Source organism: Octodon degus, unplaced genomic scaffold (genome assembly GCF_000260255.1).
Source record: "Octodon degus isolate 3935 unplaced genomic scaffold, OctDeg1.0 scaffold00019, whole genome shotgun sequence".
In the NCBI taxonomy this organism is placed as follows: domain Eukaryota; kingdom Metazoa; phylum Chordata; class Mammalia; order Rodentia; family Octodontidae; genus Octodon; species Octodon degus.
In genome coordinates, this window is record NW_004524595.1 from 1,212,655 (window position 1) to 1,231,359 (window position 18,705).

General features: G+C 42.0%; 1 protein-coding gene across 10 annotated transcripts in view; it reads right to left on the minus strand.

Annotated features, from left to right (window-relative positions):
• Positions 1 to 4,597: 4,597 nt before the first annotated feature.
• The window catches only part of Lclat1 (lysocardiolipin acyltransferase 1), a 183,011-nt gene continuing 168,903 nt past the window's right edge, over positions 4,598 to 18,705 (minus strand). For 9 of the 10 annotated variants that reach the window (XM_023710970.1, XM_023710972.1, XM_023710971.1 and 6 more), the window contains one exon: positions 7,261 to 8,027. In XM_023710970.1, coding sequence (XP_023566738.1) covers positions 7,525 to 8,027 — 503 coding nt within the window. In that variant the 3' untranslated portion in view covers positions 7,261 to 7,524. Of the gene's footprint in view, positions 8,028 to 18,705 lie in introns of all 10 variants that reach the window. The other variant, XM_023710964.1, reaches the window with a different exon arrangement.

The window sequence follows — 18,705 nt, forward strand, 5'->3', positions numbered from 1 at the left end:
AAAAATAAACACAGAAAGACTTCCTGGAACACACACAGGCAAAAAGTGGTACACTTCACACATCATGAAAATAATGGATAATGAAAAACATAATCCTATTTTGATTCTGAAAAATTGTAGATGTTTAAAACAGATAAGGAAAGTAAATTTTGAAGAGACTGTGATAGACATGTAATTGTCAAGTTGTCTCCAAAGCTCAGGAGTAGCAGGTTGTCAGCCAGGAGAACAGGCCCCTCCTTGGCGGCCCACGTTGGTCTGGCAAGAAGGGCGCTCATTTATGCAGGTGAATCATGAGTGTTTCAGCCTCCATCTCTAAGGAGCCAATGATACAACTGGTGATCTTGGATTATTTTGCAGTTCAAATGAATTGGAATTGGGGGAAAAGTGTCTCTTTCCCACCAGCAATGATAATTGAGATCCAGTTGCTGCCTCAGGTCCCTAGGACACAGGGCTTTAGGTCAGTACATTTGATGCCATAACTAGTGAAGTGGGGAGAAAGCCTCCCTTACAAGGCAGTGCCCACAGCTCCACTGCATCTTCTCCAGGCTACAAGCTTGGGAGAACCATCGCTCGGATTCAGTCTGGCAGTGTGAGCTTCACCTGGGAGGCACCTGGCTTTTTGGAAGTGGGCTAGGGAGGGCCAGCTGCTTGTATTTTTAAAACATCCCAAGTGATTTCACATGCAGATAGGTCTTAAGACCATAATTCAAACTTAGGCTTTTCCTGGTCTCCTCTAGCTACTAGGGAGAACTGTCTACCCAAGTCATGAGGCCCATTGTAAAAGAGAAATGTGAGAATCTTTGTTCAAAAATATTAAGGACTTCAAGATGGCACCTGCAGCACATCAGATCAAGGGTAGTCCTTGCAGAAGCAGACCCTGCAGCTGCATAGGCTGCAACTCCACAAAACTAGTACTTGGCCTCTGGCCACCAACTCCATAGAAGCCTCCTCAGGATGACCCACAGTTGACTTCTCATCCTTGGAGGTTCTTCTGAGCAGGATCATGAGCTGGCTCCTCAAGGAAGCCAACCTTCCAGTCATGTGCAGCCTTGGAAGAATGAAGTCATTTCCAGAGGAGGAGGAGACAGGGGAGACCTTCCAGGCTTTCTGCATGCCCTGCTCCTGCTTAGAGTGAGCTCATGCTTCTTCAAAGTCCTGTGCTTGCTAGCATTTAGCTGTGTCCCTCCACCCTGATGATCCTCCCAGCTGGTTCTCTGCACCCAGGAGTTAGCCAGTAGAACCAAATCCATGTTCTGTATGCTGGCATGCTACTCACTGAAGAGAAACTCCCAGCTGGTTTTTCCATCTTACTGAATGTGAACTGAAGAGAAGATGGGCCTCTTTCCAGCCAGCCCACATTATGGAAATTCCCACCGTCAGTGGGAGGGACATAAATGGTGGCAGGGAGCCAGCTGTGCTCAATGTTACTTCATAGTGGTTTCTGGAAACTGTGCTACTAGCTCTTATCCATGACACTTGCTCACCCCCTGGGCAGTGGACAGTTGGCAGCTGGTCACAGAGTTGATGGCCTCTGCTGACCAGTTGTATTCTGGGGGCCTCTAGCTCTGCCTGCATCAGAACCAGGGCTGTACTGTGGTGCAAGAAGCCCTCTCTGATTTCCTCTTTACATTTCTGTTCAGTTAGCTTCACGTCCTGGAAAGTGGTGCTTCCTAAAGGCTGTTGTTTGGGAAGAAATGAGAGGGAGAGAGTGGGGAAAGGGGGACAGTGGGGAGAGGGGGAAGGGGAAGCAGGAGAGAGGGAGAGGCAGAGAGGGAGAGAAAAGTTCACTTATCTTTGTTTCCTCCCCAGTTCTATCCAGGACCCCACATCTAAGGCATTAGCAAATGTTCACTGGATGAAATGTACTTATAAATCTTACTCGTAAATCAGCCAGGACTTGCAGAACTTCTAAGATCAAATGCTTGCTCTATACACAAGGGACCAGAGGCCTAGCGTGGAGCCCGGGTCTGAGGCCTTAGAAGAGCAAGCACATGTGCAGAGCATGAGAGTCACCTGGGCAGCTCTGCCAGCTGCGGCTCAGCAGGCTGCGCACCTGACCCGTTCAACAGCGTCTCAAGGGTGGGGCCTGGCAGCGCGTATAAAGCTCAGCAGGTGCGCCAAACACACATTTTCAAACTACAGTGGCAGGAGCAGTGGCAGTAGGGGTCTCTGTTCACTAGCACACTACCAGGGACAGTTTGCCAAAAATGACCTTAGGGGCAATCCCACTGGTGGGAGAGGAGCCTCACAAATTTAATGCTTGTTCACTTGGGCTCCGCCTGACCCTGCTGGGGACTGGCTTTGGGTCAGCAATCCACCCCACGAAGGCCCTGAGCCCCAGGGTCCATGGGCAGACCCCTGAGCCCCAGGCTCCATGGGCAGACTGTGCTGGGTGGTATTTCTGCGCACACCGGCCACGCAGCCAGCACCACCACTGCCCAGGCCAGGCTGACCTGCTGCCAGCGCTGACTGCAAGGAGCCGGGCGCTGAGTGGTTCTGAAGTCTTCTCCAAACTACTTACTGTAAGTAGTAAGATCTGTGCATTTCCGTGATACTTACCAGACTAGTAGGTGGAGGCGGGGGAGGGGGGGTTGGCTTCCTTTTTCTTTTCTCTCCTCTTCATCTTCTGACTGGCTTCAGTTAGCTTAATGCCTTTCAGGTTCACCCATGTTGTCAGAAATGGCAGGAGTGCTCTTCCTTAAGGCTGAGAAACAGTCCCTTGTGTGTGTGTCTGTGGACGTGAACCCCATTGTGCTCATTCATCTAGCATCTGGGTTAATTATCTTGTAATCTTTTGGGACTGCTGTGGTCCATGTGGGCGTGCACATTTCCTTAAGATCCCAGTTCCAATGCCTTTGGATGCACACCCCGAGTGGGGACTGCTGGATCATGCTGTAACTATTTTTAATGCTTTCAGGAATTTCAGTGCTGTTTTCTGCAGAAGTCTGATTTCTGTCTACTTCCCTGTTTGCCTCCCCACTGTATGTGACTGCTACTGTCTCGATGCTCACTCTTGGCGTCTCCCTGGGTCAGACCCTTCAGACGGTGGAGCTGGGAGGTGGGGTTCTGGGAGACTGTTAGGCCATGGGAATACAGCCCTGAAGGGTGGGTGGGATCAGTCTCTTCATAAAAGAGACCCAAGAGAGGCCCTGCCCCCTTCCACCATTGAGGACACTGTACCAAACCAGGAGGTGGGCCCCAAGAGCTTCAATCTGCAGGTGTACTTTTTTTTTTTTTTTTTTTTGGTCTCTTTGAGAGAAGGTCTCACTATGCAACTTAGGCTAGCCTTGAGCTCACTTTGTAGCCTCAGGCTGGTCTTGAACTTTGCAACGCTCCTGCCTCAGCCTCCAGTGCTGGGATTACAAGCATGTGACACCACACCTGGCCTAGCAGACACACATTTTATACACTCCAGCCCCTGGAACTGTAAGACATTAATTGCTATTGTTTATAAGTACTGGCTGGGACAGACATATTTCACTTTTATGCTTTATATTTTTAAGTTAACTTTCAAAGTTTTACTGAGTATGTGTGTAGGTCTGAATAGCATTGCCGTCTTAGGTAAACGGGAGCTTAATTATGTGTTACTCTCCTTTCTCTTCCCACTTCCTATAGCATTCTGGCCTGATTCCTGTCCTGGTGGGTGTTGATGTGTCTCACATACCTGTGCAGTAATTAGTCCAGAATTAATTACAGCAGGGATGATGCCATCAGTCCCTACAACAGACCTTTAGGATGTTCTTACTATCTTATTCCTACTAACAGAACTCCAACAAAGTGCTCTGTGCATGCAACTTACATTTACGGAGTATGTTTCCACAAGAGATTGTGGGGCAAAGGTTAAGTGTAGACATCAGATATTAGGGAATAGTCTACAACTGTAGGTGGAGGTTAGGTCACTGGACAAGGCTTCTTCTGGCTCATGTTCTGAGCCAACTTTATCAGAGTTACACTGGAGATGGGTGGGCAGCTAGAGAGACCACATGCTTAGTCTTCACTTGAGTGAAAGAGTCCTCATGTCTCGTGGCCCAGGCCTTGGGACCGGCACTCTTGGGCCAGGGCTGCACAGTTTTGGCCATGCATGCCCCTGGTGATGGCCAGTTGCAGATTTCTACCAGAGGGAAACTTTCATACAAAGTGTTCACTGGAGAATCAAAAACTAGTATCTGAAAACACTAGGCTCCATGCTGTTGCTGTGTGTGTTTGCTAAGGACATTGCGATAACAGGCTTCCACAACTTGCCTCCACAGTTGCCCCAGGACAGTGAGGAGAAGTGGGGGCATGTGAGTCCTTTGTACCATGCCTTTGGAATGACCATATCATCCTGAGTTGTGAAAAAAAAAATTGGGACATTCTGATGACATTTGCTGAGCCCTGAATTCAATTGTGGTTCCTTGGACTGTTTCAATTATGGCAGGAGTACATTTTGTGTTTAGCTTTGGTCACTTTTTCTAAACAGCTGTGAACAACAGAGTCCTAACCTCCCAGCTTTTCTTCCATTACGGTGAAGCTGTAACAATGTGAGGAAATGAGGTAGCACCACCACCTGTATTTTCTGCTACTCCCGCAAGAACACAGACAACACATGGTAAACTCGGTTCACTCAACTTTATTCTGGATATGTATTATAGACAACTCACATACATAGCAGTAGACACTGAAAACTAAGGCCATTCTGTGAGTTATTTTTAAAACCTGGTATTCTCCATGTAATGATCTTTTAAAAAAATGGATTACCTAAACCAAGATTCTCTTCTGAAATAAAAATTTAAGGTAGGTCTAAGAGAAGTTTAGGGCCATATTTAATCTGAAGCTTATCGTGTGACAAAATCATCTTTGTCTTCTACAGCACAGAAAACAAGCACGGAGCCCCTGGCTCAGCCCAGAGCTGTCTTCTCCAACAGAGAAGTGTTCACCAAGCTCAGGGACCCGTGTCCAGAGACCGCGGTCCACTCTGTGAGCGGCAGAGACTGGACCTAAGAAGCACGTTACAGAATCCTTAGAATAAGAAAAAGAAAGGGGCCCGTAACTAAGGCACTGAAAGCACATTATTTGTATAAAGAAATGTAAACAACACCAACAGGCTCCCTCCACTAGGCATTACTGTAAGAGTACACTGGGGCGCTTGAAGCCGGGTGACATGGGAACGCCTCCTCACTGCCCAGAAGTGAATCCCGTGTGGTGCGACTGAAGGGAGTGCCGAGCGGCTCGAGTGGAAGTTGTGATGGCCCCATAACTGGCATTCTTAGAGCACAAGAAGGAAGGATTTTATTGGGAACCTTAAATAATTAGGTTCTCCAAAACATTTAATCTTTTACGATGTGCTCTAAATTTTAGAAGTACTTTGTCCTATTTCATAAGAAATCTGGGGTAAGAACTGTTACCTACCAGCACTCCTTCTAATTTTAAAAGCAAGTGCAATGTCCACATTCCCAGTTTTATCTTTAACTATGAATTTTAGGTAGGGAGAATAAAATCTATAGTTTATCTTAAATGTATTTGCTGCTGTTAGAAAAAAAAAAAAAGGTATTGAAAGGTATCTGAATTAGACACCACTTCCACCAGGTCAATGGCTACTAAGCCTGGTCAGTCAGTGGGAAGAGCAGAGGGCTCAGTTACATACACCTTAGGGGACAAAGCAGTTTTTCTCTTGGGACAAATGCAATCCTGGTTGTACAAACAATGCCCCTGTTTAAAAATAACCCAAGAAGTCAGAAAGAAACTTAAATGAGAAGCCTCTTTCATAAAGGGAAGGGGAAAATACTTGTTTTTAAAAAGAGTATCTTTAAAAACCATGAAGTTACACAGCTGGGTTGGAAGCAGATGTGTGTAATAACTAATTAGCAAGCTCCGGGCAGGACTGAGCCCAGCTCGGGTGAAACAGTCACACATGGGTTGGTGCAGCTCCACAGCGGCCCCGGTTAATATTCTTCCAGCGAAAGCCAGGTGTCCACGGGGTACTGCACAACAAATGCTTGCCCATAGGGTCCGCTCTGCACAGCTCACGACAGGACTGCCTTTCATGGGAATGCGTGAGAGTTAACTGTTGGTTTACAGTTGCTGTGAAACATTAAAGAGAAGGCATCATGCCCAAAGAGTACAGAGAGCTAACACATTTTCCAACACCTAAAGATTTTTAATTATCTTATATTTTCAGCAGCTCTGACCACTGTCCCTACTATGAGACCAGGCAAAACAGAACAAAACAAAACATGAGAGGGGAGGGCGTACAGCTCCAAGAGAGCGGAAATAATGACAACATGCTTCTTTGCCCCAGAAGGAGCCTGGTGCTGTTGGTTTGCTGAATTTTCCAGTGACTGCGAATGACAAAAATATTTAGTCAAAGAGTTGGTCTAAAGTAGGTTTAAAAATTACTCTTGAGAGAGGAAGCCTGTGGGTGGAGGAGGAAAGGCTTCTTGCTATCAATGAAAAGGATTCCTTTTGTGTTATTTTGGTTTTAAGATTTATTTTTGGAGGAACCGGGGACTGAACTCAGGCCCTTGCACTCACCAGGGAAGCGCTTATTCCACTGAGCCATCTCCCCGGCCCCTGGTTTTAAGATTTATCAAGGCTACAAGGATGATACCTCTGCAACTGCCCTGTCTGCAAACACTTTTGTTATTTCAAGGGCAGAAGCCGGATCTCCATTCATAAGGAAAACATGCCTGTGGAAAACACAACCTTCCTTTTTTGGTAGGCTTTAAATAAATGTATTTTACAAGACAGTCTTCATCTACAATAACAGAATGTCCCTTTAAGTGTGCCTCAGACAGGTATGTGACTGCCTGTATACTGTTTTTCAGAGAAAAAGCATCCTCACCCGTGACCAAATTGTAAGGACCCCAGCACTAAGCATGCGAGACTGAGTATGAGTGAAAGACTTCAACTCAGTTAATTCCTATCTTTTACAATTCAAATGAAGTGGAGAGCCCATGGTTGCTCCCTGAGACATGTGCAGGTGTGATTTCCATGAGGAAAGGACACGGGTCAGCACAAGATACTATGATAAATAGGGCTTCCTATCAAATACCGGACCAGTCAGGGACCAGCAAGTTTGGTGTCTGGCCTTGAGAAAGGGTGGGATGGCTTTGGCGGTATAGAAAGAATGTGGACAGAGCTCACGGAGGAAGTGTGAGAGGGCAGTCACAGACCCTTGCGTGTTGGGCCAGTGCTCAGGAGTCTGACCTGCCTCTGGTCTAGGGAGTCAGTCAGGGAAAGGAACTGGGCCTTTTGGGAAAGCTTGTGTGGACTTCGTTGGTGAATAGCCCGATGACCGCTTGCTGACACTCAGGCCCGAGTCATTTCACAGCAATTGATTCCTGCTATGTATGCAGTATTGAAATTACATTCAGAGGTTTAAAAAAAATTGTAGCAATATTTTTTCCACAAAATTAAGTGCAAAATCTTTTAACAAATGATATTAAGAAATATTTGACATAGTCATGCAAAAATGCATCCTAGTTTACAAAGACATAGAACATTTCCAAAATATCCCCCAAGTTTTATATTGTGAATCTTACAATCTTACTTATTTCTCTTTGCATTTAAATGTGGCTGCTTATGTAAAAAACGATAGCATGCAAGTTCAATGATTTCCAGTCCACCAAATATCCTTTCCTGTAGTACAAAGATAATAATGGTGATTATAAAGTACCAGCGAACAAGACTATATAAGTAGATGAGCAGGCACATGGCAGGGCTGAACAGGGTCCAGTAGAGGATGGACAGCAACTTGACCACAAGGACCCGGAGCTCAGACTTGCACGGTGGGATCACACTCTGCCCAGTAAAGTAGAAGTTCTTCTGCCCTTGATAGAAGGAACGCAGCCTCTCTTCCTTCTCCTCCCACCGCTTGTGGCACCAGAGCTGCAGGTCATCTTTGGACGTGGGGAGGGTGTTGATGGGATAGCGGTGGACGTGAAAGTGGATTTCCTTGGGGAAGTTTCCATGGAGGAGGTGCTTCTCGGTTTGAGGAATGTTGTGAGGATAAGCCACAGTGATGTCGTGGATAGCATCAAGGCTCTTGCCTAGGTTTGGAAAAGATAATATCTGTGCTAACAGTGATCAGCTGGGGTGGTACTGCTGCTTCCCGCCGCAAGGCAGAACCAGAGCTCTGAAATGTCAGCGAACCATGACAGACAAACCAAGCTCAAAATACAGTGCTGTGTTCCTGGATACTTGAATCAATATTTACCAATCGTTTTACCCCCCAATTACTGCAAAGACCTTTAGAAAGAAAGGCTCTCCCTTCCCAGAATCCGTAACAAACCATTCTTGAGCTAAATGAGTAAGCACCGTAGGTTTGATTTAAGATGGGAATTAAAGACTACAGCACCAGCCCTTTACCCATGGTTTTCACTGATATGACATGCTTCGTAATATACCATCTCTCCAAATACAAACTTTCTCACTTTTCACTGATATTACCATGTTAGCTACTGGACAGAAAATTTCAGAATTAGAAACACAAGAGAACTTCTTTGATTTTATTTATTTTCTGTATGTGGCTGGCTCAGCCCACCCTGGGAGCAGGGCTGGCATGGCACCTGGTGCAGCAGGCATTGAACCATTGTCCTTGAGTGCTTGCCTGGGCAGGTGCTTTAGACTGCTGAGCTATCTTGCCGGCCCTTCTTTGATTTTAAAAAACAAATTAAAAACTTCAACTTGAACTGCAAGTAAGACTGACCTTTGAGGCATTATCCTCCTTAGCAATTTAACTTGGGGACTATTTGCAGTGCTCATATGCCAGATGCTTGAGATGGAAAGATGAACAAAGCAGGGTTCCTGATCTCTTGAGAGGTTCCCTGGGGGGTGCTGCACACCTGTAATCCCAGCACTCTGGGAAGTTGAGGCAGGAGGATTGAAAACTCAAGCCCAGCCTGAGCAAGAGCCTCATAGGGTCTCAAAATGAAAAATAAAGGGCTAGAGATATAGCTCAGCGTTGAAAGGCCTGGGTTTAAACCCTAGAACCATAGAGATAGTTCCCAACATAATGAGGAACACAAGCATACGTAAGACCTGAACCCCACGGGGACTTACAAAGGGATGAGGGAGGGAAGCAAGGAGGAAGGCAGGTTGAGCAGTGGCCGAGAGCACAGTGGCAACAGGGACGCTACCAGAAAGTCATGATACAGGCTCTCATGGAGTCACAGTTCAGAATGTAGGTGACAGAGAAGCATCCTGATTGGTGAAGAGCTATAGGATTTTAACTAGAGAAGCCAAGATTCCCCAAAGGGCAGTGACACCATGGTGTGGAAAGAGTAGGGCAACAGAGTAGGGACAGCAGTGACTGGACAGCTATGTATCAGAGCAGGCAGAATGAGGCAGCCAGGGGCAAAGGAAGGGATGTGTCCAACGAAGTTACAAAGAGGAACTGACGTGGGCAGCAGGCTCCTGGGGGTGGGAGGGCAGATCAAGGAGGGTGTGCCTTCAGAGTGGACACAGCATCTCTCTCGGAAGAGCTCTCTTCCTGTGCTCTGCTTCACTGCCATGCAGTGCGCACTTCTATCATGAGGCTCCTGCCCTGGAGCCAACCGACCATGAACCGTGACTTCTCCAACTGTGAGCCAGGTAAGCCACTTCTCCATTCAGTTCTATATCTCAGTACTTTGTTCCAGCTGAGAAAAAAGTGACTAATACAGAGGTAGGAAGCAGCAGAAAGGAGCGAATGAGCTCCTTTTTGGCTTAGGGTGTGGAGCAAGTGATGGGGCCTCTGCGATTAGGTGTGGCTGCAGGCTTAGACCTGGGAGTGGGTTAGGGGTCATTTAAGGTGACCCTATATTCAAGGATCAGAGAACCTTTGTCCAAGGGCACAGAACTTGGTACCAAGTCTCTGAATGCCACTGTCTTCTATACTGTCTTACATTCAGAGAGACTTTTAAACAAGGACTTCAGTTGCTTATAGAACTTGTTGGTACAGATAAGACTAATTTATGGTGACAGAACTACGAACAGTGGTTGCCTGTGGAGATAGGAAGTCACTGGGAGGGAGTCTGAGGACATCATTTTGGAGTGATAAACACTCTAGAAGTATGGATTCCATGATGCTTACACTTGTCAGAATCCTCAAGTGCATACACAGGAAGCGTGACACATCCCTGTCATAGTTAACTGTTAACTTACCTGCATTAAAATGAAATAGGTGCTTTTAATAGCATGATTCAATACTACCCTATGGTGAAACAGCCTAAACTCTCCAAGTATAAAGTTAGTCACACACCACAGTTGGGGGGACCCCCCGCCCCAGACCTACACACTTCTGCCCTCCAAAGCCAGATGCTCATGGTGGCTCCATGCGGAACTGGGGATTGAACTTGGGCCCTTGCACTTGCCAGGGAAGCGCTTATTCTACTGAGCCATCTCCCCGGCCCCTAGGATCACAAGTTTGAGTCCAGACTGGGCAATCTAGCAATTTAGTGAGACCTTGTCTCAAAATAAAAAGGATGGGGCTATAACTCACTGCAAAGGCCCAAGGTTCAATCCCTAGTGCCCCCCCCCCCAGCCCCTCTAGGCCATTTACCAGCAGGGCTCAAATAATATACAATAAGAAATTCCTAATTTACATGGCCTCTGTATCTTTTGGTAAGAAAGCAACAGATGAACTACTCCAATTACAATGGCTGCCATCAATAACAGAACTTTAAAGCCATCACTGCCTTTCAGAATACTTAAATGACAAGTGTAGATGCCATCTGCTTGCCGTCTGTCTATGGGTGGCTTAGAAATGGTTTGGTTTTGTTTCAGAGAGCGTATCTTTGATCTTTGGAAGAGTTTTATATAGGACTGTGATATTAGTTTATAAGGCTAGGACTCTATTAGAACAGCCACACTCACTTAGGTCCACAGTTCCACCCTACTACCTACCCCTGAAGATCAAAGCACTGACTTGAACATTTCATTTCATCATTTCATTTCATTATTTCATTTCATTTCATTTCATTTCATTTCATTTTTTTTGGTGGAACCGGGGATTAGACTTGAACATTTCAACTCTTAATTCTTAGTCTATGTGATTGAGGGAATCTTGAATATAGTATTTTCTCATGTTTATGTGGCCAGTAGAAGTCTGAAAGCTATGATGAGTTTTGCAAATGTAATATCCAGAAAAGAGTGTTTCCAAGAACATCAAGTGTAGTCCACAATTATTAGAAGAATCCTACCTAATCTGAAAAAGCTCCCTGGGAATGGGAGATACCAATATCCTTACACGTACATTTACAACAAAAGGAATGAAACAGTATTAAAGTGGTGAAATCCTGATTTGGTCATACCTGCTAAAGCATCAGATACAACTGTATAGTTCAATAACAGAATAATATAAACATAAATTTTCTTAACACATTGATCTTTAATAGAACAATAAACAACTGAAACTTTTCTTTCCCCGTTCTGTAATCAAACATGTAGAATAAGGCTGCAGAGAGAGCTCAGTGGTCTAAGCGCCTGTCTAGACAAGCACAAGGACCCAAGTTCAAGTCCTGGTACCATAGTGCCAGCCCCACCCTGGGTATGCTGAGCCAGGTAGAGCCAGCCACCAAGAATAGGCATGGTGGCACACGCCTGTAATCTCAGTGCTGGGGAGACTGAAGCACTATGAGTCTGAGCTGTGTAGTGAGACCCTGTACCAAATACATAAAAAATTATTTTAAAAATATGTAGAATATGCAAAAATACAATTTACTTTAGATTTTAATGCCTGCTTTAATTCAATACAAGTCTAGTTTTCTATTAGCCAGATCTAAATCCATAAATTTAACCACATATATGGAAAATTTTAACTAAAGGAGTCTGTCACTTGAGATGCATTTGTGTTAAAATGCTGAAGGATGCTGATTTTGTACATTGTTTTTCAAATTAAAAAAAAATCACTTGAAGAGAAAAGTCGGCGTTAGTAACTAAGAAGTCATTCACAGGCACTGACATAATCATACCTGGCCAATAATACAGCACAACAATCTGGCATAAGAACAGTCTAGAATGGATCAATTCAGATATTTTTAGATTTAAAGTACAAATAAATAAGACACCTGTCAGCTTCAAAACAAAAGGGTGTGCACGAATCACTTAAAAGCTGCCTGGCAATAAGGCTGAATACTAGATCATTTTCTTTGCTTCTCTGTTCTATTTCTCGGCCTCCTATTTGGAACATTATGCATTTTTCCCTTCAGTGTAGATGGAGCACTCATGGCACAAAAGGTGGGACACTCCCTGCCCTGCCTCTGACCGGTTCTACGCCTTGGCTGTCCACTGCAAGCCTGTCTGCCCCTGTCTCTCCATCCTTGCCCTTATCCTGTGGGATTTGGGAGATCAGTCCTGGGAGGAGCTTCGAGCAGAGCCTGGCACACAGTACATACGTGCTTGGGATCTTCCCGGTGCCGTACTGACACGGATAGAACTGCTCTGGGTGGGACAGTTGCTTCTAGTATTTGAACTGTTAGCATACTACCCTCACCTTTCTTTTTCCTCTGAATTCCTTCATGCTTTGGGAGAAATACAAAATCTGTTCCTGTTAACAATCACTCTACCCCCCTCTTAGGACTGAAGGAAAGTTGTTTAGGAGACTGACCTCAGTACTTGGGTGGGCCCTAATTTTATCTTCTGGCATATATTCCTGTTCATCCCTACAAACTTATTCCTTAGGCATTTTAAGCTAAGCATGGATGCTACATTTTCCCATGATAGTTACAGTAAAAGCTGATGATGTGTGCTCCAGGGTCAAAGGCTGTCACACACTCTCCCCCTTAAAATAAGGTAAATAAGGTACTCTATCTTTTTCTAAGTAAGAACCCTACGGGACTTAAATATCACCCTTGATTTGGATATGTAAAAATAAAAATGGTATCTTTATGAACATTATTGTCTACCCAACCTAAATTCACCTCTTTTAGATAGATATATATATAGAGAGAGACTTTTGTTGTAAATCTGTTGAATGTTCTGTTTTTGTATAAATGGGTAAATCTTTTCAGTGCTGAATCTCTCCAAAGAATATTGGTTCTCTCTATCTTCAAAGCAATTAATTTAATTTTCAAGATAGAATAAAGGTACCGAACATTCCCCACAATTTGATAACACTGGTGTCTCAGAGGTCACCAAGGGCAATCTGAGTAACAGCATGCACTTGCCACGGCCAGAGTTTGAGCAGAATCAATGTTGAATTTTAATCTCAGTTCTTGGAACTCTCTTCAATATAAACTGACTTCAAGTGCCCACTTTTCATGGTACTCATCCACAATACCTTTATTTCATTGATAATTTCTAAGCTAAGATTCACTGTTAATAACGATTCTTCTGTTCAAAGGCCTGGGGTGTTTGGGATACACACAATGTCAAGTAAAAATAATGCCATTACTACATTGAGTTTTGTAGCATTATGAAGTGATGTCTCCCGATCATGCAATGTCTTGATATTTCAAAGATATATATAGTAGTTTGGATGATTGTACTGCTGATTTCTGCTGGTCTATTGAAAGGAGCAGTTAATGTTTAACAAATTTTTAAAAAATGCTTTTCTTCTTAATTCCTTATAAATTTTTTCCCCAATTTTGCAGGTTTATACCTGTTAACCTAAACAACTAATCTGAAGATAACATTACGCAATACAACAACCATTGTCCAATTCCTATTTGTTTAATGAAATTTCATATTGTCTCTAATTTATTTTTACCATGTTGTACTCTTTAATAAATAAACAATAAGTGCATGGGCCCCTTAGCATCCTGAATAGTTCCCTCACGACAGGTATCAAATCCTTTACACTCTTGTGTTTTCTTCTCTAATGTCTGGTTCACTCCTCTTCCATAGCACAGAAGCCTGAGCTAATCAACCCAGGCAATCACGTTAACTTTTGTGCAGGTTCAGTTTCAGAATAGGTTCATAACTCAATTCAGTATAATGAGATATGAGTGAGTGAGTGTGTGTGTGTGTGTGTGTGTCTGTGTATTTCTGGGGCTTTTGGAGAAAGTTGTTGTGCTTCCAAGAAAAAGTCATGAGATCACTGTGTATGGCAAAGTGGAGGTATCCAGCCCTTGCTGATAGTGGGGTGATAAAATCTAATTGTGAAACACACCCTACTGCTAAACTTCGAGTTGTATAAGCACTTTGTTTTGCTACTTCTGAGCCTGTCTGGATGCGAGCTTTCTGCTATAAGCAAAGTATTCGGACGTGGTGGTGTATCAGCTGGTAGGAATTAAGCATCAAGTATAACTTAAAATAGAAACTATGGTATTCCTACTGTGGAGGAGGGTTTCTATTTCCTTCAAGTGGTTATCCTAATGGTATCCAAATCTTTGATTTATACATGATAAAAACCATAGGGGAGAGATTTCTCCAATACCAGTGAATGAGTCACACTTTATTTCAAAGTCTTCTGTGGTTCATGTGTAGACCAGTCAAATCCTCCTGAAACTCAGTGTCATTCACCTCAACCAGCCAGTGCTGAAAAACACATTTCTCTAGCAAATATGTGGGCTTACATTAAACTGCAGGTATTTCTATATGTGGGCATTCAGGCTTATTTAAAAAAAAAAGGGGGGGGGCTCTTTCCTGATTTACATTTAGAATTTTGTGTAATTATATATTAGTGCTTTTGCATTTTTCATGCTAATTTCTCTGAATTACCTTTTCTAATTTTTATTTATTTTTATTTTTTATGGACTACAAAATAGTAAAAGGAAAAATGCAACAGAAGCAATACAAAATTTCACTAAACAAAGTAATAGGAATTCAACAATGTTTGCTGTATTTCATGTTATCTTCAAATTAGTTGTTTAGATTGTCAGATATAAGTGTGCAAAATTGGTTAAAATAAAACAGCAACAAAGCTATAAAAATTTAAAAAGAAAACAATAAAAAGGGAAAAAAATTAATCATTAACTGCTCCTTTCCAAAGACCAGCAGAGATCAGCAGAACAATTATCCAAATTATCCTGCATACATACATAAATGTTTTCGCCTTCTTTTTTTGGTCCTTTCTCATCCCAGTTTTTACTTCCCATTGAACAAATTCTTTCCCTTTCACAGTATCTTTTGTACCTTTCAGATTTCATTTACTCTTTCAGGTTTTCACACTAGCAAGACAATATGATATTTGCACATGTGGGCCTGATTTATTTCACTTAACAATACAGTTTCTAGTCGTATCCATTTACCCACAAAAGCCTGGAATTTATCTCTTTATAGTGAGTATAATACTCCATTGGGTAAGAATACTGAATTAACTTTTAAAAACTTATTTTAAAAAACTTATTTAAAAAGTTACTATAGATAAATGAATGCTGGTAGACCATACAAGAAAACATAGTAGTGCAACCTGATTTCATTTTGGTGTACTATATAGTTATTTACCATATAATGAGATTTTTTTGATCAATAATAAGCTGCATATATTATGGCAGTCCCTTGATTATACTGCCTAGTGATATCACAGCCAACTTGGTGCATGTATATTAAAAAATGTTTCTGTGGAGGGCTGGCCAAATAGCTCAGTGGACGAAAGTGCCTGCTTAGGTGCAGGGACCAGGGTCCAATCCCCGGGGGTCCCGCCCCTAGGGCGCACTGTAACTGGATGTGGTGGTGCACAGCTGTGATTCCAGCACTTGGGAGGCTGAAAACAGGAGGATCACTATGAGTCCAATCTGTGTAGTAAGACCCTGTAGACCCTGTACTAAAATACATTTAAAACAATGTTTCTATGATGTGTAAATTACCATCTTTCAGCCCTTTTTGTTTTCAAGGTATATGTGATAAAGATATAGAATTCACACAAAGATATCTTTGAAGAGTAACCTGTGTTGCCAAAATTCAAATGTCGAAAACCCATTCCTAATGTGACTGTGCTTGGAGACAGGGCCTTTAAAAATGTAACTGTAGTTATATGAGATCACAAAGTGAGGACCTGGTCAATATGACTAGTGTCTTATGAGACAAGGAAAGAGAATACCCGGATGTTCACATACACAGGAAACATACACATACACAATAAAAGCCATGAGAAGACATAATGAAAACAAGGCAAGCCAGAAAGGGCCTTTGGAGAACCCAGCCTAGCCAAAACTGTGAACTTGGCCTAGTATCTTGCGTAACTGTAAGGGAGCACATTTCCGTTGTTTAAGCCGTGAAGTCTATGTTAATTTTATTTTAGGGCAGCTCTAGCAGACAAATGAAGAATACACACATCCCCCATTTGCCTTGAAAAAGAAATTCACAAACAGTACAGTAACATTATTTTATAATTTGTTTTTCATGCATTTTCCATTCATGTTATTAAAGATTCTTAAAATATTTTACAGATATAAAATATTTGATAAGGTAGATTTAAACACTTAAAAAGCCTGTTTTCAGATAGTTGTTTCTACATAAAGATTTAAATGGACATGTTTATAACAAACATAATGCTTCCCTAGTCTAAATTCAGTGAGTCAAACTGCTGGATTAAAGAATATGAGCACCTAACAGTCTTTTGCTACACATTGGAAACTCTCAGAAGAGTGAATTTAAATACATAAAAGAAATAAATGATAGTGCTTTCTAGTTTACATTCTTACTAATGCCTGGTACAGTAACTTCTTTTTCCCAGTTCTAGGGACTGAATTTGGGATGTTCACACTGAGCTATATGCCCAGGCGATTTTTTTTTTTTTTAATTTTTTTTTTTGTTGTTGTTGTTATTTTTGCAGAACTGGGGATTGAACTCAGGCCCTTGCGCTTGTCAGGGAAGCACTTATTCCACTGAGCTATCTCCCCGGCCCCTCTCAGACCATTTTTACTTCTAATTCTGAGACAGTCTCTCCCTTACACACTCTGGTGCCCAGTCTGGGTTCATATTTTTTATCTTCCTGACTCAGCTTCCCAGAGTGCTGGGATCGCAGGTGTGCCACCACCACCTCTAGCTTTGGTATTATAATTTTTAGCAAGTTGCCAAAGTGTATCACTTTATAGACTGATACTCTTTGCCTGTTTAAGATTAACAATTAGTGTACAGATTTGTTAGTGCTTTACATAGTAAAGACATTTTGCTGCAAATATTTTAATTTTGCTGCCTAGCCAAAAGCAAGTTTATTTTGTTGGATTTGCTTCTCTGTAAATGCAGTTTTAGTTCTTTTATCCATTGATAGGTCATTTATTTCCTTCTAGTCAATTTGCAAATCTCCTTTTAGTCATAGATTATTAATCTTTTGAACATGGTTGAAAATATCTTTTAAATATCTACTGCCTTTATGTACTGCATCTTTTCCAATACAAGCATTAATATACCTCTTCAAGAAAATACCTCTTTGTGTTACAACTTGTTGATTCCTATGTTAGCTCCTTTACCTCTACGTTGTATTTTATATTTCTCTACAAGGTTAATAAACAATTTTCTTTTTAACTTTACAAGTTGGCTTTACTTTCTTCCAAAAAAGACAACAACTTTTATAGACACTTTTATTAAATGACTCCCCATTGTACTTAGCGGGGAGTTAATGCCCACGTTCTCCATTGTAGTGAAATACCAGTTTGATCGGCTAATAAATTCTCAGCTATGTACCCATCGACTCTCTTTTCTCCTTTTATGCCCCTATGACCTGTATTTATTTCTGCTTCAAGACCACACTGATTTCTTTAGTGCCTTAATATACAGTAAAGTAAATACATCTGTATATTCTTTTTCATACTATGCTTTTCTGGGAAACTATGCTACCATAGAAACTCTTAAAGGTTTAATTCAATTCTAAAATGAATACTATATACCCTTCAAAAAAATTGCAGATAATAAAAGAAACCAGCATAAACAGAGGAGTTCACAGGGGCATGAGAATGAACTATTCACACGTGATAAACCTGCACAGCAGATGTGCATATTACACACAATCGATTATGCATGTGTATAAACAATACATGTCTGAATCTCCTAATAACGTGTTTGATAAATACCTGTATTCAATCCAAAATCCTGTTAAATATCATGAAATTTTGCCCATTTTTTTCCATAAAAATGTAAACTGTTTTCAGTAGGTATAGCAAAGTTTGCCAACTTTGGCTATATTTGTGTGCAAGGTTTTTACTCAATTCCAGATACATTCCAACATGATTATGAAGTAAAAATGGACAGCAATAAATAAAACACAATATGCTATGGAAAAGGTAAGGGTACTACTTCTAAACTGTTTCCATCTCCAGGACCTATTAAGCACAACTGCCACTTAAGCTTCATGCCTATGTGTACTGCATCATGGATGACATGGAGTTTTTTAGCCTATACCTTCAATAATTCCTATGCTTCGCTTTTATTGTCATTCTTTAAAAGAAAAAAAAAAACCGTTAACATGTTATTGAGAAAAGATAATTAAAATTCAGTGTGAAAACAAGGACAGTAACAAAGTGTGCTTTTTAACTTTATAGTTGGCCTAAACAAATTGAGTCAGGTGTTGGTAAAACACCTGGACATGGATAAATAAAATTTTTTTTAAAACCTTAGAAGTGTTAGCACATGCATCATCTGCCTGGTTTTTGACAAAACAGCACATTATTATAGTCTCTATGACTGAGGACGCAAGGATGGACTAGGGAGCTGTGTACTGAGCGCCTCTGAGGGCCAGGCGCTACTCATTCTACAAGTTATGCATCTACAATGTAACTACCAGGCAGGACTGGAGACACATCTTTGAACAAATCCAATGTTTTTGCCTTTGTAGAGTTTAACAAGGTCCAGAGTTATGTTTAATAT